Below are 25,816 nucleotides of genomic sequence, written 5' to 3'. Positions count from 1 at the left end.
AAGGAAGCTACAGACACAAACAGTTGCTGTGTGACAATCTGAACTATGATTATTAGTTTCAAGAGCTGACCAAATAAGTTTTTTAAACACATGAATCACCTCCAGCTGGGAAAAGATCCAACAAGAATGAGCCAACCACCAACTGCTATTGGACAAACTAGGACTTTAAAGCTCATCCAATGAATAGTGGTTGTGGACATTTTCCTTTCCTTTCCAAGGCACAATGAGACCAAAGCCTAAAATAAAAATGAGGTAGTGTAAATACATCCATAGGCACCTAACATGGAGAGTGAGTGTTAATGCAATGTTCTCAAATAATCTACTCAAGAGTCCTATTGATACCCAAAAAATAGGATGTAACTTTGAAGATATTCATTGAAAATTGAATATATTATTACCTCATTATGGCCACACAAGCAGTTTAACTTAAATGATGTGTGAAAGGCATCATGCAGTCAAGTTCAATTACTAACCAGTAAACCAAGCCAGTGCCTTCAAATAACTTCCAATAAATAAATGTCTTATTCCCTTTGAAGATTTGTATAAGTTTAATGAAGGGAAAAGAACAAACATGGAAATGATAAACTCTTTTATAACAACCCTCTCATTTAGAAAGTACTGAAGGGGCTAAAATGTCAGAGGTTATCTCAGATAGCTGAATTAACAGCTTCTGAATGGGTAAAAATAGTACAATATTAGTAGTGGGTGCAATTTATCAACCAGACATTTCATTCTGTATACAGCTATTACTACCCACAATGGTGTGCATTAAATATTCTTATTATATGAAGTCTCCCAATAAAGGGTGGAAGTGGAATAATGTTTACTCAAGATTCAGCAGTACACTTAATTAGAAAGGCTAACATGCTACAATAAGATGGTTTCAAATATTTTATATACTTGGTGATTACTTTTCTATCCAAGTATATATTTTTGTTCACATGTAATGAGGTCTTAGTTCAGGTTACATTTTGTTGGACTGTAAATGCCAATGGCCTCAGCCAATCTAACAAATGCAAATAAATCCTAGGAGTTGCGCTCCAACAACATATGAAGGGCACAATGGTTTTGGAGTTGGACCAGGGTTCAACTCTCTCCTCAGACATGGAAACCCACTTAGATGGGTCACCAAATGCTTTCAAAACTAACATGCATTTTAAAGTATCATTTCTTGTGATTCTAGTAGTCTTAAAGGTAAATATGAGTGGAACTCTCTGCCCAGGAGTGTGGTGAAGGCTCCTTCTTTGGAGGCGTTTAAGCAGAGGCTGGATGGTCATCTGTCGGGGGTGCTTTGAATGCAATTTTCCTGCTTCTTGGCAGGGGGTTGGACTGGATGGCCCATGAGGTCTCTTCTAACTCTATGATTCTATGCTGAAAGAATGCCTTCAAGGTCTCTAATTTATAGCAAAGCCAATGTAATCAGAAGTGTCTTGCCGCCACTTGGGCAATTGAGGAGGCGGTGGTGGCGTCGCGCGCCCAAGCGGTGGCAAGAGGCCCAGGCAGTGATGAGGAGGAGGAAGAGGAAGGTAAAGAGGGCGAGGGGGCGGCTCTTCTTCCCTCCTCGCCCTCTTTAACTTCCTCTTCCTCTTCCTCTTCGCCACCTGGGTCTCTTGCCACTACTTGGGCCCCATGATTGAGGAGGCGGTGGTGGCATCGTGGGACCCAAGCGGTGGCAAAAGGCCCAGGTGGTGATGAGGTGGAGGAAGAGGAAGGTAAAGAGGGCGAGATGGGGATGGAGCGTCCCTACTTCGCGAAATTTCACTTATCGCGGCTGGTCCTGGAATGTAACACCCGCGATAAGTGAGGGACCACTGTTGATATATATTCATTTGTACATTAGTCTTCCAGCTCACACTGGATATTACAAATACATACAATGTTTCCTAGTATTATTGAAATGAACAGCCATCTTAGGAGGCAGCAAATTTTAACAATACAGGAACATGGGAGGCCTTAACAGGCGCGATTGGTGGGGACGAGGGAGAGGGCCTACTCGGTGGTGGCCCCCTGACTCTGGAACTCACTTCCAAAGGATATCAGGCATGCCCCAACATTGGCAGTCTTTAAGAGGAGCCTGAAAACGTGTGTGCCTTAAAGGAATAACTCCCAGCAAAATGTCCTTACAAATGCACTTTAACCATTGGGTTGCGTTGGACTGAACCCCTCACTTTTTTAAAACCCTCACTTTTTAAAAACCCTCCTACGAGATATATCCTATCTTGTCATACCCAGCGTTATTTTTTAAATTTTACTCATTACATCTGGCCTGGCCATAGGTTTTTTAAATCCTGTGTATTATTGTTATATGTGAATTATATTATTTTGTATTGCTTTGTATTGTTATTGCTTTTCTGTTGTGATGTGTTGTTGGTCTTGGCCTTATGTAAGCCGCTTCGAGTCCCTTGGGGAGATGGTGGCAGAGTATAAATAAAGTTATTATTATTATTATTATTATTAACTTTGACTGTGATTTCCAGTAAAAATAACTTTCCTGCCTTAATGGATTGGGTATTCTGATCAGAACAATCAAAATTTAGGTATGAACTGGTATATGCAACTCATTGAGGATAGTTTCAATGCAAAATAAACAAATGAAACCAGTTTTATTGTTGTGTGCCTTTAAGTCATTTCTGACTTATGGCAACTCCATTGCAGGGGGTTTTCTTGCCAAGATTCTTCAGAGGAAGCCTGCCTTTTCTGTCCTCCGAAACCGAGAGAGGGTTACTTGCCCAAGACCACCCAGTGGATTTCCATGGTTGAGTGGAGATCAAACGCTGGTCTCCAGAGTTGTAATCCAACGCTAATGCCACTACATCATGCTGGATTTCTAAACATATCCTTACATTACTTTAATGTACAAATGACAACATCAAATCCCACTATAGGGTTGCTATAAGCACACAAGAACAATGCGTTTCAAGGTGAATCATTATTCAGCTTTCCTGTTAGGCTACAAAATGACTCTTTAATGTATATAAGGGTTTATTATATATTCATTGTCTCAAAGATGCCTTTGATACAGCAATTGTGGTTACTGCAGCTATTGTATATCTGTAGTAAATATATCCTCTAGGAAATAAAATATGTGGATGCAGAGTCCTGTCTCAACGAGGTTACATTTCTATAGTTTAATAAAATGGTACACTTTTCCAGATCTAGTTGGTAGACATGGGACATACCAAGATAAATATTTTTATTAAAATTATTCCAAACCATTTAAAGTTTTAAGAATTATCATTTGCTTCTTCTCAATATAACTACTGCTAGAAAACAAGATTTCCATAGAAGATAAACAATATCTAGGGTATGCTAGGCAATGTACACACACAGAGTTGCAAAGAAGCAATGCACACCAGTCCAACATAAAGATTTTGTTGGCTCTCATTCAGCCTGACTTGCTGGATTTCCTTGATCTTACGCCAATCATGAGTAATGTCGATGCAATGCCAAACCTGAGTAGAAAGTGAAGTTAGCCTATCACTACCCTTTTTGTACTACACAGTGGCATTAGGGTGCAGTCAAGTTGATTTAACTTCAAATCTCTCATAAAGCATGCATTCCATAAATAATCGCTCCACCAAAACTGTTTGCCCTCTTTACATCAGTGGCTTTGGTCCAGGCCTAAGTGGTAAAATCACAGCCTGAGGCTGCAATCTGAATTTAGCAGGATGCAGGAGCTGACCTGGCATGCTTCACTGAAACTTGGCGGAGGGTGGGGTGGCTGTGGCTTTATTTACTTATTTACTTTATTTATACCCTGCCTTTCTCAACCCTGCAAGGGACTCAAAGCAGCTTACAAATTCTGGCAAAAATTCAATGCTGCAGCATACAACAACCATGGGACAAGCCATATCAAACTATAAAACAATTAAAATATAAAAACAAATCAGCACACGTAAACTCTCAGTGGCGCAGTGGGTTAAACCCCTGTGCCGGCAGGACTGAAGACCGACAGGTCGCAGGTTCGAATCCAGGGAGAGTGCGGATGAGCTCCCTCTGTCAGCTCCAGCTCCTCATGCGGGGACATGAGAGAAGCCTCCCACAAGGATGATAAAACATCAAAAACATCCGGGCATCCCCTGGGCAACGTCCTTGCAGACAGCCAATTCTCTCACACCAGAAGCAACTTGCAGTTTCTCAAGTCGCTCCTGACACAACAAAAAAAAAAGTACACATAAAAGCAGTAACTGGACACATTACTCCAGCTGTGGTCTGACCAAGGCAGACCACACCTGGAATACAGTGTCCAATTCTGGGCACTGCAATTTTGACAAGCTGGAATGTGTACCGAGGAGGGGAACTAAAATGAACAAGGGTCCTATGAGGAGCGGCTTAAAGAGCTGGGCATGTTTAGCCTGCAGAAGAGAAGGCTGATAGCCATCTAATGACTTAGATGAAGGGTTAGAAAGCATGATCATCAACTTTGCAGATGGCACCAAATTGGGAGGGATAGCCAATACTCCAGAAGACAGGAGCAGAAGTCAAAACGATCTAAAAAGGTTAGAGAGATGGGCCAAAACTAACAAAATGAAGTTCAATGGGGACAAATGCAAGATACTCCACTTAGGCAGAAAAAAATGAAACGCAAAGATACAGAATGGGGGACGCCTGGCTCGAGAGCAGTACATGTGAAAAAGATCTTGGAGTCTTTGTGGACAACAAGTTAAACATGAGCCAAAAATGTGATGCGGCGGCAAAAAAAGCCAATGGGATTTTGGCCTGCATCAATAGGAGTACAGTGTCTAGATCCAGGGAAGTCATGCTACCTCTCTATTCTGCCTTGGTCAGACCACACCTGGAATATTATGTCCAATTCTGGGCACCACAATTGAAGGAAGATGCTGACAAGTTGGAATGTGTCCAAAGGAGGGTGATAAAAATGATCAAGGGTCTGGAGAACAAGCCCTATGAGGAGCAGCTTAAAGAGCTGGGCACGTTTAGCCTGAAGACGAGAAGGCTGAGAAGAGACATGTATAAATATGTGAAGGGGAATCATAGGGAGGAGGGAGCAAGCTTGTTTTCTGCTTCCCTGGAGACTAGGACGCGGAACAATGGCTTCAAACTACAAGAAAGGAGATTCCATCTGAACATTATAAAGAATTTCCTGCCTATGAGAGCTGTTCAGCAGTGGAACTCTCTGCCCCGGAGTGTGGTGGAGGCTCCTTCTTTGGAGGCTTTTAAACAGAGACTGGATGGCCATCTGTCAGGGGTACTTTGAATGCGATTTTTCTGCTTTTTGGTAGAGGGTTGGACTGGATGGCCCATGTGGTCTCTTCCAACTCTATGATTCCATGAGTCTAAATTTAAACACTGTGGGCCAACCTAAGCTCAGGCACTCCCAGCCAGGTACTGTGTTAGCAAGCAGGTGAGGGAAAGTGGACAGGGAGGTGGGATAGCTGTGGTCTGTAAAGACTATCTTAACCTGCCCAGATTACCTACTAAGGAGTTGAATCACATTGAGTGTGTGTACCTGGGTCTGAAAACCAGAGATAGATTGGGGATTCTGTTAGTGTACCATCCACCCCGCTGCCTAACAAATTCCCTGGCCAAGCTCAAAGAACTGGTCTCAGAGGTACTGTTAGAGTCACCCAGACTCTTGCTTCTGGATGACTTCCACACTCAGGTCATACCCTTAATTTGATTTTCAGCTCGGAATAGTTCTTTCAGAAACCTGGACCTAGGAAACCTGTAAAATATTTGAAGAGATGTTTTTGACTAGAACATGCTTAATGAATATTATACTACATGGACATAGGACCTCATTCAATGGATTCTGGGCTCCATTTCCATGCACTTTGGAAATAGAGTCCCATGGAGGCGATCACATGACATTGGAAAGTTCTGTCTGCCAAATTTAGATTGTGCTTTCATAGACATTGTTTCAGAAGTATGTGTAAATATCAAATCAACAAATTAATGAAGCCAGTTATCTATATTGTCTTGCCAAATATTGAAACAAATCTTAGCACGCCCTTTCTGATCAAATGTGAAAATGTGACAATTGTAAAAATTTTCTTCTCTAATGAACAACCAACAGAGCCTAGATGAGATCACAGAAATTACTGGCACACCAAAATGTGCTCTGTGTGTGATTGTGCCTTCAAGTTGCCTGTTAACTTATGGTGACCCCATAAATTTCATTATATTTTCTTAGGCAAGGAATACTCAAGAGGTGGCTTTGAAATACAGCCTACAGCACCTGCTATCCATTAGCAGTCTACCCTTCAAATACTGGCCAGGGCTGACCCTGCTTAGCTTCCAAGCGCAGACAGGATCCAGGGTCTTTGGGATATTTAGGCCTCCACAATATAAGTAATAGTTGCTTATATGAACCTACACAGAAACATACTACAGTCTAGTATGACTATTTAGTATAAAAATTGATAATATACCTCCTATTATTATTATTATTATTATTATTATTATCATCATCATCATCATCATTATTATTTATTATTATTATTATAAAATGATAATATATCTGCTATTGGATATAATTTGATTTTTAGAGTATTTTTGAACACAGTGAAAAAAATCATACACCAGTAGTAAAAGGTGGTGAAACCCCCATTTCATGAAGATGTGCCAACTGTCTCATTTGGCCTGGCCACCTTGGATTTGGGCCATTTGCCTGCTCATAAAAATCTATATTAGTCTGAGAATTCTACCAGCATTTGGGTCCAGGGATATGTGACAAGCAAAACCCCTTCATTTCAATAAGCCTGGATAGGAGTAGCAAAAGCAGTTATTTCAATTATTATTTCCGCAATATTGACATTAACCATTTGCCTTTATTCCCCTCATCCTAAGTACAGTGATTTACATATATCCTTTTGTTGTCAATGCTTGCATTTTATGTCCTTCCAACTAATAGAGAAACCCTAAGCTAAACTGATCACAGGGGTTTCTTGGTACCATTTGTTCAGAGGGGTTTCTGCTTTGCTTTCCTCTGAGGCTGAGAGAATGTTTCCAAGGTCTCTAGAGTAATAATCTAATATTCAAACTGCTACCCCATGCTGGCTGTCTAGACATACCCTTACATTCATTTAATGAAGAAATTATTTATGTGTTTGTCATTTTTATTCAAATGCTACTGGGAAGATTTGGCTGATGCCAATCAACAGCCAGGCATAATTTTATAGAGATGGGAATGAATATGTTAAATCCAAGTTGTACATAGTATATATAATATTATATATGTGTGTATATATGTGTGTGTGTGTGTGTGTAAAAAATGCACATTGGGACTGCAGTGGCGCAGTGGGTTAAACCGCTAAGCTGCAGAACTTGCTGACTGAATGGTCAGCGCTTTGAATCTATGGACAAGGCGAGCTCCCGTTATAAGCCCCAGCTTCTGCCAACCTAGCAGTATGAAAACATGCAGATGTGAGTAGATCAATAGGTATCACTTCTGCGGGAAGGTAACGGCACTCCATGCAATCATGCTGGCCACATGACATTGAAGGTATCTATGGACAACGCTGGCTCTTCGGCTTAGAAATGGAGGTGAGCACCACTCCCCAGAGTCAGACTCAACTAGACTTAATGTCAAGGGGAAACCTTTACCTTTACCTTATCATTACACATTATAGGAGCCAGTGTGGGCGAGTGGTTTAAATGTTGGACTGTGATTTGGGAGGCCAGACTGTCATACTGCCTCAGCATCAGAGAAAAGCAATGACAATCTTCTTAGCAAATCTTGCAAAGAAAAACCTATGATAGATTCACATTAAAGATGCCATAAGCACATAACAAATTTACACACACACACACACAGACACACACGAGAGAGAGAGAGAGAGAGAGAGAGAGAGAGAGAGAGAGATTCTGTTAACCAGCACTTGTGGGGATTGGCAGATGCCAAATAAATGCAGTCTCTTGAGCAAATGTTTTATAAGTGACTGCCAATGGATTGACCTGGACTATGATTCTGAACCAGCAAACTGTTTTAAATTGAATGTATATAACGGTTTTAAATTGCTGTTTTAATTGTAACTGTGTATTTTAATGTATTTGTTTGGCATCGAATCGCTGCCCTGAGTCCCCTTTCTTGGAGTGAGAAGGATGGGGTATAAATACTCTAAATAAATAAATAAATAAATAAATAGTTTCTGGACGCTTGAGAGTCACTATTAAAAGCAGGTCTAATACTATGGCACATTCTATATCCTACCACGACGTCTGCATTGACTTTATATTAGTATTGAAATACAGCAACCAAAAGCAAATTAATACAAATAAAGAAAAACTCAATGTAACACATTGTTACTGTATTATATATATATATATATATATTGCTGAATATGTATTTATTTATTTAATATACTTGTACCCTGCCCTTCTCACCCCTGAGGGGGCACTTGGGGTGGCCTCACAGCAAACACCATTCGGTGCCATCGTAATGATAAAAAAAATTCAACAAATTCATTAAATGAAACATTACATAAACAGTGGGTTGTTGTAGGTTTTTTGTAGGTTTTTTGTAGCCGTATTCTCCCCTACGAACCATCAAGACAACTAAGATTGTCTGGAGGGGCCCTGCTCTCAGTCCCACCGCCTGCACAAGCACGGCTGGTGGGGACGAGGAACAGGGCCTTCTCGATGGTGGCCCCTCGACTTTGGAACTCCTTGCCATTAGAGATCAGAACTGCCCCCTCCCTCATGACATTCAGGAAACTAACAAAGACCTGGTTGTGGAACGCGGCATTTGACAACTGATTTAATTCTTTGCCCACATGAAAGGAGGATGATGAATGGGATTGTGATGGTGTCGGACGATTTGGCTCTTTTAACTGGGATGAGAATGTTTTCATGTGTATGGTGCTGATATTTTAACCGTGTTATGAAGTGGCATTGTGTTGTTATTGTATATTCTTTGTATGTTAACACATGTTGTGAACCAGTCCGAATCCCTCTTTGAGGGTGAGAGGGTCGGTATATAAAACCTCGAAATAAATAAATAAATAAATGTTTTAGAGGCATTCTCTCCTGACGTTTCGCCTGCATCTATGGCAAGCATCCTCAGAGGTATGCTTAAGCGGCTGAGGGGGGAAAGGAAGGGGCCTGAGGCTGTTAGGAATGGTGGGAGTTGAAGTCCAAAACACCTAGAGAGAGGGCCCAAGTAGGCCCATGCCTATAGTAGTACTTAGGACACTCTCTCTATTATTATTATTATTTTCAGAAGAGGAAGCGAGAGAGATTGTCTTATTCTTTTTCTATCCTAACTTGTAACAACTTCCCCTCAAAGGAAAGGCCTCCCCATCTTTTTGGAGACAGTCCCTGAGCCTTGGAGGCCTAAAGAAGCCTGGGAGGCGGCAGAGAAAGGGTTAACCTCTCCTCCACCTCCTCCTCCTCCTCCCCCCTCCCTCCCAGATTCCCGAAAGGAAGAGGCGGGGGAGGAGAAGAGAAGCCAGAGGAGAAGGAGGGGGCGCTGTTGCCTAGGCGACGGCTCGGAGTGGTCCGGGCTGTACCACTGCGCAAGGGCCGCGGGGGGAGAGCGCTGCATTCGAGGCCTGCGCTAGCAAAGAGAGGCGCAGGCCCGGCCTAGCTGCCTCCCCCGCTCCCTCGTAGGCCTTGCCTTCTCCCGCCCGCCCGCCCGGCAGCCAGAAAGGACGAGCGAGAGAAGGAAGGAAGGAAGAGAGAGAGGAAGGAAGGAGCGTCGAGGCGCCTGCTGGGCCTAGACGGGAAGGAGGCGGATCCACAGCGGCGGGATCTCGGCGACGGCGCTTGGCAGGCCCTCCTCCTCCTCCCTCTCTCTCGCTCTCTGTCTTCGGGAAGGGAGACAAAGGCCTCGCGATGCCGCGGCTGAGGGAGAGGCGAGGCGGCGCGGCCTGGCGCGGGTAATCGAGGCCTGGTCTTGGCGCAGAGCAAGGCCGCGGCGCCGGCTTTTCCTTGTTTTCTTTTTCTTTTTGAGAAACTGCAAGTCGCTTCTGGTGTGAGGGAATTGGCCGTCTGCAAGGACGTTACCCAGGCGATTTGATGTTTTTATCCTCCTTGTGGGAGGCTTCTCTCATATCCCCGCATGAGGAGCTGGAGCTGAGAGAGGGAGCTCACCCGCCTCTCCCCGGATTTGAACCTGCGACCTGACAGTCTTCAGTGCTGCCGAAACGGGTTTAACCCACTGCGCCACCGGGGTCTCCTGCTTCTCTCATATCCCCGCATGAGGAGCTGGAGCTGAAAAAGGGAGCTCACCCGCCTCTCCCCGGATTTGAACCTGCAACCTGTCGTCTTCAGTGCTGCTGAAACAGGGGTTTAACCCACTGCGCCACCGGGGGCTCCTGGTTCTCTCATATCCCCGCATGAGGAGCTGGAGCTGATAAAGGGAGCTCATCTACCTCTCCCCGGATTTGAACCTGCAACCTGTCGTCTTCAGTGCTGCTGAAACAGGGGTTTAACCCACTGCTCCACCGGGGGCTCCTGCTTCTCTCATACCCCCGCATGAGGAGCTGGAGCTGATAGAGGGAGCTCACCCACCTCTCCCCAGATTTGAACCTGCGACCTGACAGTCTTCAGTCCTGCCAGCACAGGGGTTGAACCCACTCCGGCAGAGCCAGAGCGTGAGGATGTGAGGCGTGGGCCCAAGCGGAAGCCCAAGCGGAAGCGGCTCCTGCTCTTCCTCCCGGGCCGGGGATGGAGGCGCACGTCGCGTGCCTGTTCCCGGAGCTGCTGGCCATGATCTTCAGCTACCTGGAGGTGCGCGACAAGGGCCGGGCAGCGCAGGTGTGCGTGGCCTGGCGGGACGCGGCCTACCACCGCTCGGTGTGGCGCGGCGTGGAAGCTAAGCTGCACCTGCGGCGGGCCAACCCCTCGCTCTTCCCCAGCCTGGCGGCGCGTGGCATCCGGCGGGTCCAGATCCTCTCCCTGCGCCGCTCGCTCAGCTACGTGATCCAAGGCATGGCCGAGATCGAGAGCCTCAACCTCAGCGGGTGCTACAACCTCACCGACAACGGGCTCGGGCACGCCTTCGTGGCGGAGATCGGCTCGCTGCGGGCGCTCAACCTCAGCCTCTGCAAGCAGATCACCGACAGCAGCCTGGGCCGCATCGCGCAGTACCTGAAGGGCCTGGAGTCACTAGAGCTCGGCGGGTGCAGCAACATCACCAACACGGGCCTACTACTAGTGGCCTGGGGCCTCCCGCGACTCAAGAGCCTCAACCTACGCTCCTGCCGGCACCTCTCGGACGTGGGCATCGGGCACCTCGCCGGCATGACGCGCTCTGCCGCCGAGGGCTGCCTTGGCCTGGAGCAGCTCACCTTGCAGGACTGCCAGAAACTCAGCGACCTCTCGCTCAAGCACCTGGCCCGCGGCTTGGCCCGCCTGCGCCAGCTCAACCTCAGCTTCTGCGGCGGGATCTCGGACGCCGGGCTGCTGCACCTGTCGCACATGAGCAGCCTGCGCGTGCTCAACCTGCGCTCCTGCGACAACATCAGCGACACGGGCATCATGCACCTGGCCATGGGCAGCCTGCGCCTCTCCGGCTTGGACGTCTCCTTCTGCGACAAGGTGGGCGACCAGAGCCTGGCCTACATCGCCCAGGGCCTGGACGGCCTGCGCTCGCTCTCGCTCTGCTCCTGCCACATCAGCGACGAGGGCATCAACCGCATGGTGCGGCAGATGCACGGCCTGCGCACCCTCAACATCGGCCAGTGCGTCCGCATCACCGACAAGGGCCTGGAGCTCATTGCCGAGCACCTCGGCCAGCTCACCGGCATCGACCTCTACGGCTGCACCCGCATCACCAAGCGGGGCCTGGAGCGCATCACACAGCTGCCCTGCCTCAAGGTGCTCAACCTGGGACTCTGGCAAATGACGGAGAGCGAGAAGGTCAGGTGAGAGGAGGGGAGAGGTGGAGGCCCCGTCCCACCCCTCCGAAGGGACCTGCCAAGCGAGGCTGCTGCAGCAGAAGGAAGGAAGAGCCAGATCAAGGAAGGAGGAGGTGCCTCCAGATACTAAAACTTGGGCATGAGCAAACTCTGGCCCTGCAGGTGTTTAGGACTTCAACTCCCACCATTCCTAACAGCCTCAGGCCCCTTCCTTTTCCCCCTCGGGAAAAGGAAGAGGCCTGAGGCTGTTAGGAATGGTGGGAGTTGAAGTCCAAAACACATGGAGGAAGCAGCTGAGGGGGAAAAGGAAGTGTCATGAGGCTGTTAGGAATGGTGGGAGTTGGAGTCCAAACACCTGGAGGGCCCAAGTTCGCCCAGGACAAGGGGACAGAGGAAAGGGAGAACATCCCCAATGTTTGGCTTTCTTCTCCCAGCAGTGGAGGGAGAAGGAACCCTCCTTTGCACTGCGTGGAGATGACTGCACTCTTGCTCAGCCTTCACTGTGGATGGATACAGTCTCACTGTCCTTATGCTTTCTGTTGGGAATGCAGCTTCTCAATCTTATGCACTGGGGATGGATACACGACCCCTTTCTTCGAGTCCTGATTCCACCCCCTTCTGCACTAGGGATGGAAAGAGAAGAAAACAAACAAAAAAACTAGCCCGCTCTTACTATCTCTCTCACACACATGCAGTCTCTTTTTTCCCTAATTTCTCAAGCAAACATTTGATTCCTAGGCCCTTTCCACGCAGCTGAAGAAAATCCCATATTCCCTACTTTGGGCAGTGGACTCAGTTCAAAGCAAATATTGTGGGATTTTCTCTCTTGATATTCTGGGTTATATGGCTGTGTGGAAAGGCCCCTAGTCCTTTTCCCATTCTGCTTGTCTTCTAGTTCCCCATAATTGCTAATGTAGTCAGCCATCCCTTTCTTTGCATAGCATGCAGATACGGGAATATAGGAAGTGGCAGCCTACCAAGTCAAACCATTGGCCCTTCAATATGGAGTGGCACGATCTCCCACCCTGTCTTCCTACCTCTCTTCTGACCCAGAATATCCCACCATCTGTCCAGGACCTTCCCTTTTCCTGTGCTTGCAGCTGAGCAGGTAGTTTTTCTTTAACAGCAATGCCAATTCTGAGTGCACTCATCCTGTTCACTGCTGCTTGGGGAGAAGGTTCCTTAAATCATAGTGTTTCTCTTTAGACCAGTGGTTCTCAAGCTGTGGGGCCCCAGGTGTTTTGGCCTCCAACTCCCAGAAATCCTAGCCAGTTTACCAACAGTTCGGATTTCTGGGAGTTGAAGGCCAAAACATCTGGGGACCCACAGGTTGAGAACCATTCCTTTAGACAAGTGGTTCTCAACCTGTGGGTCCCCAGATGTTTTGGCCTACAACTCCCAGAAATCCCAGCCACTTTACCAGCAGTTTGGATTTCTGGGAGTTGAAGGCCAAAACATCTGGGGACCCACAGGTTGAGAACCATTCCTTTAGACCCATTTTACACTATATCCATCCAACTTCATGACTCATTTTCCTTTGTTGCCAAACCCCTATAGAGGTTGAAGTCACTTTGTTGACATATTGTCATCCCAACCACTTCTGCGTCTTCCTCTTTTGTAGCATGTGATTTCAAAACAACATATCTATCCACACATTTTTTTTTCCATTTGGAGGACTGGGGCATAGGAACAATGGAACTGAATGCCACTTGTACTCCACAAGAAATGCTGTAACTGGCTTTTATTTAGCAAAATGCCTGACAGACAATAACATTTGCAATGCTCCCTTCAACTTCCCCTTTCTTAAAGTCTTGTAATGGTTCTCTTCCTTCTTATCCATTCACCTCTCTTCAGTATTCATCTTTGTGTACGCGGTATGTTTTTGAAAGATCTTTGAAGTGGATGTTCTTGTGGATTTTTAAGTACACTTTTTCTGTTAAATATATTTTCTCTACATAAATGTTTGGCTACCTCGGGTTTTTCTCTTTTTCTTTGTTATTGTTCAGCCCTTAGTCCCCTATCTCCCCCCCTCCCCGGCCCATTTTTACAAGAAAGAGAAGAGACTGACATATTTTTGTGCCTAGACTGGAAAGATATCCCTTAGGTTTCTAATTGGGAGAGGGGCAGGGAGAAGAAAGGCTGGCTGGAGTTTCTTTCCCTGTGTCCCACGTAAAAGATGTTATCTTGTGCCTCTTCCCCTTCTGACTAAGGTTCTGCAGTGCTCTTGCATTTCTTCTCTTCTAGCACAAACATAGCATCCAAACTGGTGACCGAGTAGTGGTTAAAAGAAATGTGAAGTAGAAGCTCTGTTTCTTTAAATATATGCAAATTCCCACCTCCCCTTCTCTCAAATGGCCTAGGTCAAGTAAGGAGCTTCCTGCGTGGAAGCAGAAAGAGGAGCAAGCAAAACAGACTGCCTTGCGGTTGTAACATGATGAACAGGAAAAAAATCAACTTGAACAGGAAAAAAATCAACTTTGTGTGTTTTTCTTCTGTTGTTAAAATAAAGCCACTTCTTGACTACTTGTCTTTAAAAAAAAGGAAGAATAAGACAGCTCAGAAGATGGCAAAAGTGATCTGGGGGAGGGAAGAAGAAGGGGCAGCTGTGCAGATTTTCCAGTCCTCCACAGTCACAGGTCCTGGAACTCAAGACAAGCCCAGACCCACAAGCTCATCATGGAATAAATGTACTGTTTGTGAATTTGTATAAAATGAAAAGATCCTCTTAAAACATTTTATATTCTTACAGTAAAAGGTTAAACTGATATTTATATAATAAAAGAGGAAATATGAAGTATGTTTTTGAAAAAAAAAGTTGCACCTGTCTTATCTTTGTCTTATCTTAGTTATATTTAATCTGAAGTGGTGGGTTGCCGTATTCCTTCTCTGTCAACGACCAGTGTGGTCCAACAAATCAAAACAATTTCAGGGCAGAAAGCTAAACAATTTCAAAATAAAAAGTTGCCAGGTTCCATTTAGAAAGATCAGTAAGAAATCATAGATTCTCCTACCCTGTGTGCCATTGGTGACTGAACCGGATCAGTAAAACCTATTGGTGCGTGCATAGGACCACTACTTTGACAAGAGTTTTTAAAAGAATGATTTTACAGAGACTTTTATGATCTGAAAGTGTTAAAAGTTCAGAATGCAGTTTCTGAGTTAACACATAAGAAAGATAAGTGCTTGAGATTACATTTACAATTTCACTTGTATTTAGAACTTAAATTATAAAAATGATTTTTTGGGCACCCAGAAAATTATTAGAGACTGAGCTGGGGAAAGGATGAAAACCATGCATGCCTTCCAGGGTTTTAGATAAATGTGAAAGTCAGACCTGGATGTCAAAAACTGTCTAAACTAGACGGGCAGATAAGTTTTTTTCTTTTCATCTTTGACTTTTGCCCTGACAGTGATCTTTCTAAAAACTTCTTTATTTTTTTCCAGGGGGGGGGGGGGGTGTCCAGCAGTGCTTGGAGAGAAAAGCTTTGTTTTATGCTCTATAAGTCATGCAGCATGGCTTTCTTTCCCCTTTTCGTATTGGGGGGGGGGGGGGGGAAGCAGCAGGGAGAATGTGAAATGGTGGAAGGAGCTGAAGCCATTGTTCAGGAAAGTTAAAAGAGGAGCTGTCCTTGCTTGCTTGCTTGCTTGTTCAGTCATGCATACTGAATCTTTCTGTGTCAGGGTCCCTATGGAAGGGAGGAGGGGTGTTTCGTTCCCTCTTTTTAACATTCCTCTCCAGGCCTGGCTGTATTTAAGCTGCTTTTCCTCCATGTGGAGGGCGGGCAAAGGGGGGATGGTCTGGAGTTTCTGTGCATTTGCATTTCAAGCACTTCCAGGGCTGCAGAAAGGCTACTCTTTGCCATTCAAAAGGTTCTTGGAACTAGTCTTTAGAAGTGCCCCAGGTAAACTATCTCCAACAAACTCACAATAAAAAAGCAGTGTTTCTCCAGCTATACTTTCATTGAACTTCCGTTCCCCCTTCAGTACCTAAAAGTAATGGCTCTGCACCCCCTTGTTCTAACATAAGAAGAGTTATTCTCCTTAAGAGACTGGAGTTGAGTGAGGAGGAAACTACCACTACTGGTTTCCTCTTCAGATTAAGGTTTTACTGGACCTGCACTGTGCCCTCAAGAGGAAACCAGCACCTAAGCTGTTATTGCTGCTTTTATTTAAAACCTTTCATGCTTTCTGCTGGGAGCTGGATACAAAAGCTGCATTGTTCTCATTGGCAAAAGCCAGTACAATTGGATCTAATTGAGCCTGACACTACATCCATCTTCTTTTACTTGGAGGGAGGTGTAAGGTCTGTTTCTATGTCTCCCCCCACCTTGGCCTTTAAAAATTGTAGTCAGTTCATGGGTGAAGAGATTATGAACCCTATTAAAACAAGAGTGCTTGACAAAGTTAATAGTAGACAATAAAGTGGCAAGTTTTGTTGTGAGTGCCAACCAGAAATGGACTCTATTCAACCATACGATATAAACATAATGTAAACAATATTAATATTTTTTCATTGCTCTTGTACAGTGCTCTTTATATCTTGATTGGCTCCATAGATACTTTTTGAAAAGAAAAATATGCAGGAACCGAAGCTTTCTTGATATTTGATATTACAGTATTAAGAAGCACCACCCACAGTGCCTTTAATCCATCACCGCCACATAAGAGTTTAAAATTATCTTTTTAATACTGTAGAATATACCCCTATAGATCACAATTCGCACCAATAATTCTGACTTGAACCATACCTGTTACCAGTGAAAGAGTGGATTTATACAACCCAATAATGTATGCCTAAGTAGCATTTTGAATCTGAATCTTACAATCTTAAAGACGTGATTTCTGGTCACCAAAGAGCCACAATATTTTTCTGAGTAGCTGAAGTCAAACCCATTTATTCTAGAAACTAGGTTGGGGCATGTGTCACCTGTCAATTTACAAGGACCCTATGCATTTCATTGGGTTTTCTTAGGGAAGGAGTACCCTGCGTATATTCATTCCTAACTCACACAATGAGCCTCCTGCACATCAGTACTCTCTCCCTTTTGGTCATACATAACATACTTTCCACACTGAGGAGCTACGAGCTCTTTCTGATTCCATCTTGGTTAGCTCTTGAACCAGTCAAGAAGCCATTCCTTCCTCTCACAAAAAGCAATGTTCCACGTTTCTTAAGGGTCCTGAATAAATATGTAACCAGGTAAAAATATGACTGGACTGGTTTTTCATTTTGTTTTGTTTCTGCTGGAGGCTTACATATCAGCACTGGATTGTTTGATAAGAGGGGAAAGGTTGGTGGAAGTAAAGTTCACAGCCACAAACTTGCACAACAATATCTAATGCTCCAGTCTTGTGCATGTGTACCTGAACATTATTCAAACTAATATAAGTGAAAAATGTTTCTGAGTAGATATCCATAGGGTTGTATTTAGGATAGTTTTTCAAAGCACTTTACAAAGATTTTAAAAAAAAATCAAATACAAATGACTTGTGCCATTTTATTCTCTAAATCAAGTGGATAATTTTATAATTCAGAGACCTCACAAACAACAAAAGTAATGGGACTAACTTAGTGCATCAACTCCTATTTTACTTGAATATTGCCTCTGAATATTAGCAAAAAGGCCCACAGCAAAGATATGGGGTTCCCTCCTATTCCTGGAAGAATTAAACAGAATTGTAGCTCCAATATTACACTCACACATGTTCTTCAAATGTGCTCAAATAATGATTACGATCTCAATGTTTGATTTTACTGCCAATATTATATTTCTCTTGGCCCTATCCCAGCCCAGATGAGAACAAGCTCTTACTATGTTGTTTCTTAATTGAATAAGAGGGAAGTTTGCCCTCCAGCCATTGCTACTAAACAGACATTTGGGGCATTGCAGAATTCCCAAACATGACTTGGTTGGGTAGGACAGGGCAAAACCTTTCCTCTTACGGCTGGTCGTGGGATGCCTCAGGCATCATTTGACACTTTTCCAGTAGCATCCAAACACTGGTGCCCACATAAAACCTGTTTTTGCTTGTTGAGGATTTTAAGGTAAAGCAACTGTATTGAAATCAACCACTTTGTGGTCACTGGGCAGAGTTTAGGAATGTTACTACTCTTTCCCAAATGCTGCACCCAACACGGCCTGGTGGATTCAGCCTTAATTGTGATATATAGTCTTACAAGAAGCTGGTGAGATATCTGGTACTAAAAGAAACTGATGTGACATACTGGTTAACAACATAAGCCAGGAAATCCAACATTCAAACCCTGCGATAGCCATGGGATAGCTCTATGGAAGCCATGACCTCTCAACCCTACCCTACAGCATCTAGTAGAGCTGACCTACTTTATAGAATGAAGATGACTAAAATATAGGTTTTAAAGCATCAATACTTATTATTATGATTACTGTTATGATTATTATGATCATACAGAAGCAAGGTAACAAAACTCCAGGGAATTAACTAGTGCTTGACTATGCCATCTTTTCTATATGTCTCAGATGAGGATGGGCCTAAGGTGATGTCATACAAATGCTAATTCTCATTATAGTTCACCTCTTCCCGCATAATCCTACATGCCAAATGGTTTTGTATAATGCACAGTATCTTAATGCTTGAAAATAAACAAGCTAAGCAGTGAGGAATGAAGGAGGCACATGTTGTCCCCAAGTGAGAGATATTTGGGAGACGAGGGGAAAGGGTACAAAAATTGTAAATAGGCAACGTGCCTCCATGCTAGCACTTCAAAGGCTTCTGCAAAAAATCCCAGTCTCAGGAATAGGCAACTGGTCCCAGTAAAGAGAGGTCTTTGTATCTCCCCTTCCTCCAGCAAAGCCGTCTTCTATAGGCAGCTGCTCTTTCCTGCTGTTGTCTGCTAAGAAAAGATAATCGATAAACTCTACTGGAAGAGCTGAGGGTCTTTGAAGATGACGGATGCCTTCGAGGCGCGGTGCCAGGGCTGTTGCCCCGATTGCATAATGCTTCCCCCCTAGTGTCCAGCTACTGTCCTTCCTGTCAAATGCTTTAGTCTTAAAGCTGCACGGAGTGTGCAGAAGGGAGAGGGGGGCGAGGCAGAGGTGGAGCTTTTCGCTTTTCTTCCTCTGGCAAGAGTTAGATTCCTTCCACATTTGTGTTGCAATATCGCTAGCACATTTTCCTTCCCTTCCTCACTCACACATGCCACATGCACCATTAAATCTAACATACTCGGTAAAAACAGGCTCCTGTGAGAACTGAGCCTAAAATAGCTGTGTTACGATTTCATGTTAACTTAGAACAACAGTTCTCGCACACTTTTTGGAAAGGAATGAGAAAAGTGGGAAACCACTCTAATGTGTGTGTATGCGTTCAAGATGTCTGCAAAGATGGCTACACCATTAATTAAGTTTTCTCAGGCATGGAATATGCAGAGGTGATTTTGCCAGATCCTTCCTCTGAAATTGAGCCTACAGCACCTGGTATTCATTGGCCTCCCATCCAAGTACTAATCAGGACCAGCCCTGCTTAACTTCCACTTTCAGGCAGGATCTGAAGCCTTTAGAATATTTAGGCAGTTGCATAAAAAGTGACATCATTTCAAAATGTGAATATGCCCTAGTAGCATCTGGAACTAAGGGCTGGGCCTTAGACCAGTGAGAACACATACATTACCAGATAGAATTGTTAAAAAGCTCCTCTTGGAATCCTAGAGAGCTGCTTAATTAGTGAAGCAGAGGATATGGAGCAGAGGGAGTATTAATTAGACTTCCATGTCAACATCCTATCCCAATATAAGCAGTAGTTTCTCCTGAATATAAATCCTGGTTCTCAAACCTGGGTCCTTTCTTCATCTTGGACTTGAGCACCCAGAATCACTCAACACTGGCCGTGCTAGCTGGAGCTTCTGAAAGTTGAAAAGGTCTACATCCATGTTAATACTCCATGCATCTGAGGAAATGGGTGAAAGTCTACAAAATCTCACAGTATACTAAATTTTATTAGTCTCAAAAGTGCTCAAGGGGTTTCTGTTGTTTTATGTAGAACACAGTAATATGGCCACCCCTTTGGAAATTGACATGTGGAAGCTTCTTCAGTCTCAAAGTGGGATTGCTTGATGAACTTCTGTATTTCAAATTTAGGCATTATCTATGACAGACCTTTTGGAGTGCATTAGACTACAACTCCCATAAACCCACACAGCTAGCCCTCAGATCGTGGAAGTTAAGAGTCCGACACATTCAGAAGTCAACAAGTTGAGAAAGGCTAATTTACAACAATAATGAGAATATGGCAAATAGTCCAAACAAGAGCAAACTTCCTTGTAGTCAACAGAATAATCGTACAGATATAAGGATTTCCAAAGGTAGCCTAAAAATGGATCTCACCTTCTTCTTCCCTCGGATTTTATAGAATGCTAAACTGGGGTGGGCAAAATGTATCCTCCATATTTTGTTGGGCTGCATTTCCAATCCACCTAAACCAGCTTAGTCAAAGATAAGGGACAGTGCTATCTGGAGAATTATGTTATGCCACCCATCCTAAACTAAGATTTGTCTGTACTATGTTGTTGTACCACTAATCCATGATTCATTGCAAATAGTGCACTAAGAGTGGTCAAATATAATCCAAAACAAATGTCTGTTATAGAAACATAAAGTTGGAAGGGCCCTCATGGGCCATCCAGTCCAACCCCCTGCCAAGAAGCAGGAAAATTGTATTCAAAGCATCCCAACAGATGGCCATCCAGCCTCTGTTTAAAATCTTCCAAAGAATGAGCCTCTACCACACTCTGGGGCAGAGAGTTCCACTGCTGAACAGCTCTCACAGTCAGGAAGTTCTTCCTAATGTTCAGATGGAATCTCCTTTCTTGGAATTTGCCCTTTAATAGGACTGCAAAATTACCACCTAACATAAACTACACTTTGCCTAATGCTAGACCTGGCCCCAAATGACAACCATGACTTGGGATATTGCAGTCAGACATTGAGTCCTTCTCTAGCAAGGTCAAGTAGTATTGCAACTACTATTGGCTTCAAGTGAAGAAAACAGAGTCTTTCACTGCCTCAAGGTTCATACATCTGTATGGAAACAGTGGAGAGAAAGAGAAGAGAATATGTATATAATATACAATTTTAGGAAGAAGCTATTGATGCAAGTACATTGAAAGCACTAAAAAAAACCCCTTCATTACGTGCATACATTAATTACATAAGAGTTTTCGTAGGCAAGGAGTATGCAGATGTGGTTTTGCAACCTGTACCTAACTGGAGGGCTTGCTGATGAAAGATGGCACGGAAAAGAAGGGCCTCGGCAGAAGGAGAAGCTCAAGGAGGAGAGCAGGTGGCCCAGTCACCAGTAACAGATATTGACAGGGAGGCCGCAGCTGAGAAATGGGCTGAGTGATTTATGGACTGGGGTGCCTGAGATGTTCATTCAAAAGCTGGACTCTAATTGTGGTAGAGTCCTCCTAATTGCACATGCGCACAGAGCACCAGCTGGTCTCACTCCATAAATGGGGGGAAAGTATTTCCAGGAAGCCCAGTCCAGACTGTGGGGGGGGGGGGGGGGGGGCAGCCCTTTCATTCTCCATTATCGCCACAATTAGCTGACACAGGAGTCAGAATCCATTCAGAGTCAGAAACAACACTAGAGTTTCAGAGATGCAGACCGCATCCTCCCGCCAGTTCATTATCCTCTTCTACAAATGCATCAGCATCCCACTCTTTGCCCCACAAAAGGGACCGAGCTTTAGTAAATGGAGCATTCCTACTGAACGATTTAAAGGGCTCAAAGATACTCATAAAGCACCTCTTTCTATTAGTTGCTTTTCTATTCCACTTTTGCTCCTGTGAGTATATGTGGCTCAGCTTGTCTGAGACTGAAAGAGAGTGGCTGATTTTCAAGGACACCCAGAGAGCTCCCTTGTGCTTCTGCAAATGTAAGGGTTTCCCTAAACCAGTGGTTCTCAACCTGTGGGTCCCTAGATGTCTTGGCCTTCAACTCACAGAAATCCTAACAGCTGGTAAACTGGCTGGGATTTCTGGGAGTTGAAGGCCAAAACACCTGGGGACCCACAGGTTGAGAACCACTGCCCTAAACCATCTGAAACCATTACTGTCTTGAACATCGGTGGTGGTGTTTATTTATTATTTATTTATTTATTTGGGGTTCTTGTACCCCGCCCTTCTCACCCCGAAGGGGACCCAGGGCGGCTTACACAGTAAAGGCAACAATTAGATGCCAGCATCACAACAATCATCACAACTTACAGTAAAATTTCACAATTACTAACAGCTTCATGCATTATTCCAGTAAAAATCAATAAAATCAATAAAATCAATACAAACCTAAATTCCTCCCTTACATTGTCAGTGTTTGCTGTCTCATAGTTCCGTTTTTAATACCATTTTGTCCATCCTGCTGGTCTTTAATTGCCTGGTTGCCCAAAGGCCTGGTCCCACAACCAAGTTTTTACCCTCCTCCTGAAGGAGAGGAGGGATGGTGATGCTCTGATTTCCCCGGGGAGTGAGTTCCACAGGTGAGGGGCCACCACTGAGAAGGCCCTGCTCCTCGTCCCCACCAGCCTCACTTGTGAGAGTGGTGGGGTCGAGAGCAGGACCTCCCCAGATGATCTCAAGCTCCGAGGTGGGACGTAGCGGGAGATACGTTCGGACAGATACACTGGACCGGAACCGTACAGGGTTTTATAGGTCAAGACCAGCACCTTGAATTGTGCTCGGAACTGAACCGGCAGCCAGTGGAGCTGGCATAGCAGGGGGGTGGTATGCTCCCTGTATGTCGCCCCGGTGAGCAATCTGGCTGCCGCTCGCTGGACTAGTTGAAGTTTCCGAACAGTCTTCAAGGGCAACCCCACGTAGAGAGTGTTGCAGCTACTTGAGCAATCCCATCTATGCCTAAAATTGGAAATGGAAATAAATGCTGGGGGGAAATGGAAGGAAGAGGGGCCAACCAAGGGCAAGATGGATGGATGGTATCCTTGAAGTGACTGGCTTGACTCTGAAGAAGCTGGGGGTGGTGACGGCCGACTCTGGCGTGGTTGGTTCATGAGGTCACAAAGAGTCGAAAGCAACCGAATGAATAAATAACAACATTGAAAATGGAATGGGGTTTTTTGTAGTGAAAGAAGAAGCAAAAATTGAAGGGAGATGTTGACAAGCTGGAGTGTGTCCAGAGGAGGGCAACTAAAATGATGCAGGGTCTGGAGAACAAGTCTTATGAGGAGTGGCTTAAAGAGCTGGGCATGTTTAGCCTGCAGCAGAGAAGGCTGAGAGGAGACATGATGAGGGCCATGTATAAATATGTGAGGGGAAGTCATAGGAAGGAGGGAGCAGGCTTGTTTTCTGCTGCCCTGGAGACTAGGACGCGGAACAATGGCTTCAAACTACAAGAAAGGAGATTCCACCTGAACATGAGAAAGAACTTCTTAACTGTGAGAGCTGTTCAGCAGTGGAACTCTCTGTCCTGGAGTATGGTGGAAGCTCTTTCTTTGGAGGCTTTTAAGCAGAGGCGGGATGGCCATCTGTCAGGGGTGCTTTGAATGCGACTTTCCTGCTTCTTGGCAGGGGGTAGGACTGGATGGCCCACGAGGTCTCATCCAACTCCATGCTTCTATGAACTGATTGATATCCAAACCCTTTTGAAAAGATGGCGTAAATATAAACCTCCTTCTTTTCCACAAACCTACTATTTTGTCCTACCTCCAGAAAAGTGGACATCAATGTGATTGGGTGAGGGAAGGCAGCTGCAATTCATCTGTCTGCAACTCATTTAGTTTGGTTCACAGAATTTAATCAAAATCCTTCTGAAACTCAGCATGCTCTGATCTGCCCAAGCCCTGCCCTGGAGTCTGTGTCCTTCACTAATTTCTATGACATATGAGGAAGACACTGAATTAAAGGAGAGGAGGAGATTATTTTATTCCAAAATTCCAAAAATTGAGAATTATTTAGGTGGTCTTTTTGGTAGAAAAGTCTTGAGACAGCTAGGAAATTTATAATCACATGCTTCCAAATCTTCCAAATGATAATTGGGAAAGTCTGTGGAATTAAAAACCCTCTCCTGCCCCAATTTTAAACATTCCCAGTGTTGATCTCTAGAGCAGGCATGGGCAAACTTGGGCCCTCCAGGTGTTTTGGACTCCAACTCCCACCATTCCTAACAGCCTCAGGCCCCTTCCTTTTCCCCCTCAGCCGCTTAAGCGGCTGAGGGGGAAAAGGAAAGGGCCGGAGGCTGTTAGGAATGGTGGGAGTTGGAGTCCAAAACACCTGGAGGGCCAAGTTTGCCCATGCCTCGTCTAAGACATTGTCTATAATGCCCAGATTCTCCAGACAGCATGATTATATTATATTGTGTTGTAGACATAATTATTATTCTTTGGGAGCAGCACAATCTCCTTCTAAGAAACCTTGGACAGAGAAGAGGAAACCATGAAAATGAACAAAATCTAGCTACCAGTATTTTTAAAAAAACCTCTAAAATCAAGACAATACATAAAGAGGAACACTCAAAAAGCAGGGGAATTCCAGACAAGAATCAATCAATGCCAGCTAACACCTCCCAACAAAGGATTCCCCCAGGCAGCAACCAGCCAGGCCTTGAAACTGTAAGGACATTAAATGCTAATCAAGGTGGCAAATTGTAACACTCACATGTGCCTCAAGCAGACAAGAGTTCTTTATACCACCCTGGACATTCCACAGATATATAATCCTCACTTACTTAGTTTCCAACAGACCCCTCAACCTCTGGGCTTGCCTGCCACAGATGTGGGTTAAAGCGCCAGGAGAGAATGTTTCTGGAACATGGCCATACAGACCGGAAAATGCACAGCAACCCAGTGATTCCAGCCATGAAAGCCTTCGACAACACAGAAAACAACAAAACATCCTCCTTCATACTGTTGTAGCTCTTCTGTGTTTATAATAAAAGTTTGTGTGTGGCACTAAGGGTGTTTAGGTGCTGCTGCGTCATAACATTTAGAGCAATAGTTCTCAACCTGTGGGTTCCCAGGTATTTTGGCCTACAACTCCCAGAAATCCCAGACAGTTTACCAGCTGTTAGGATTTCTGGGAGTTGAAGGCCAAAACATCTGGGGACCCACAGGTTGAGAACGACTGATTTAGAGCATTCTATACGTAATGTTGGTGGACAGGAAAAGAGATTTAAAGGTGGGCTTAAGTCAACCTTAAAAACTGTGGCATAGACATTGAGAACTTGGAAACCCTGGCTCTTGAGCACTCTAACTGGAGGTCAGCTGTGACCAGCAGTGATGCAGAATTCGAAGAGGCACGAATGGAGGGCGAAAGGGAGAAACGTGCCAAGAGGAAAGTGTGTCAAGCCAACTTTGACAGGGACTGCTTTCCACCTAGAAACTGATGTCCTCACTGCGGAAGAACATGAAAATCAACAATAGGTCTCCACAACCACCTATGGACTGACGATCAAGACTTGACTTGGAGGACCATCATCCTTGGACTATGAGGGGTCGCCTAAGTAAGTAAATAAGGAGTGTTCTATCTTCTAGAATTACAAGAAAAAAAATACAAGAATTCAGAGGTCAGAGACATCTTGCGGCCCCAGATGCCTATATTGCACATGGCCAGAGGTTCACTTTGGGGTTCGCTGCAGTGCTACAGAGATCCTGGTGTTCTAACCCAGTCCATACAGAGCAATTAACAATTTAAGAGATCAGTTAGAGATCTCCTGTGGTATTTGCCATGATAAACTGGCCCTAGAGTCACCACAAGTTGGAAAGGACTTGATGGCACACAGCAACAACAACAACAACAACAACAACAACAACAACAACAACAACAAATACAACCACACCTTTTAAACGATATGTCTAAAAATATTAACATTCCAAATGACTCCTTGACTTATCCATTGATGCTCGATAAAGACAAACAGAAGCACAGACATCCTCACAACCTCTGGGGATGCCCGACATAGATGCAGACAAAACGTCAGGAGAGAATGCTTCTGGAACATGGCCA

The 25,816-nt window shown here is 44.6% G+C and overlaps 2 protein-coding genes across 2 annotated transcripts in view; one reads left to right on the top strand and one right to left on the bottom strand.

Moving 5' to 3' along the window:
• WNT5B (Wnt family member 5B) overlaps positions 1-25,816 on the bottom strand; it is a 140,194-nt gene that overhangs the window by 58,361 nt on the left and 56,017 nt on the right. The window lies entirely within an intron of this gene.
• On the top strand, positions 9,508-13,782 carry FBXL14 (F-box and leucine rich repeat protein 14). The gene has a single exon (XM_060776714.2). It carries the CDS (start codon positions 10,630-10,632, stop codon positions 11,830-11,832), a length of 1,203 nt encoding a protein of 400 aa, XP_060632697.1. The 5' UTR covers positions 9,508-10,629; the 3' UTR covers positions 11,833-13,782.

This window comes from Anolis sagrei, chromosome 5, assembly GCF_037176765.1.
Source record: "Anolis sagrei isolate rAnoSag1 chromosome 5, rAnoSag1.mat, whole genome shotgun sequence".
NCBI lineage: Eukaryota > Metazoa > Chordata > Lepidosauria > Squamata > Dactyloidae > Anolis > Anolis sagrei.
Note: the sequence above shows the minus strand (reverse complement) of the source record. Positions and strands in the feature narration are given on the sequence as shown.

What these genes read in the sequence shown, in the direction of transcription:
- FBXL14 (XM_060776714.2), top strand. Translation starts at nt 10,630, where the DNA reads ATGGAGGCGCACGTCGCGTGCCTGTTCCCGGAGCTGCTGGCCATGATC.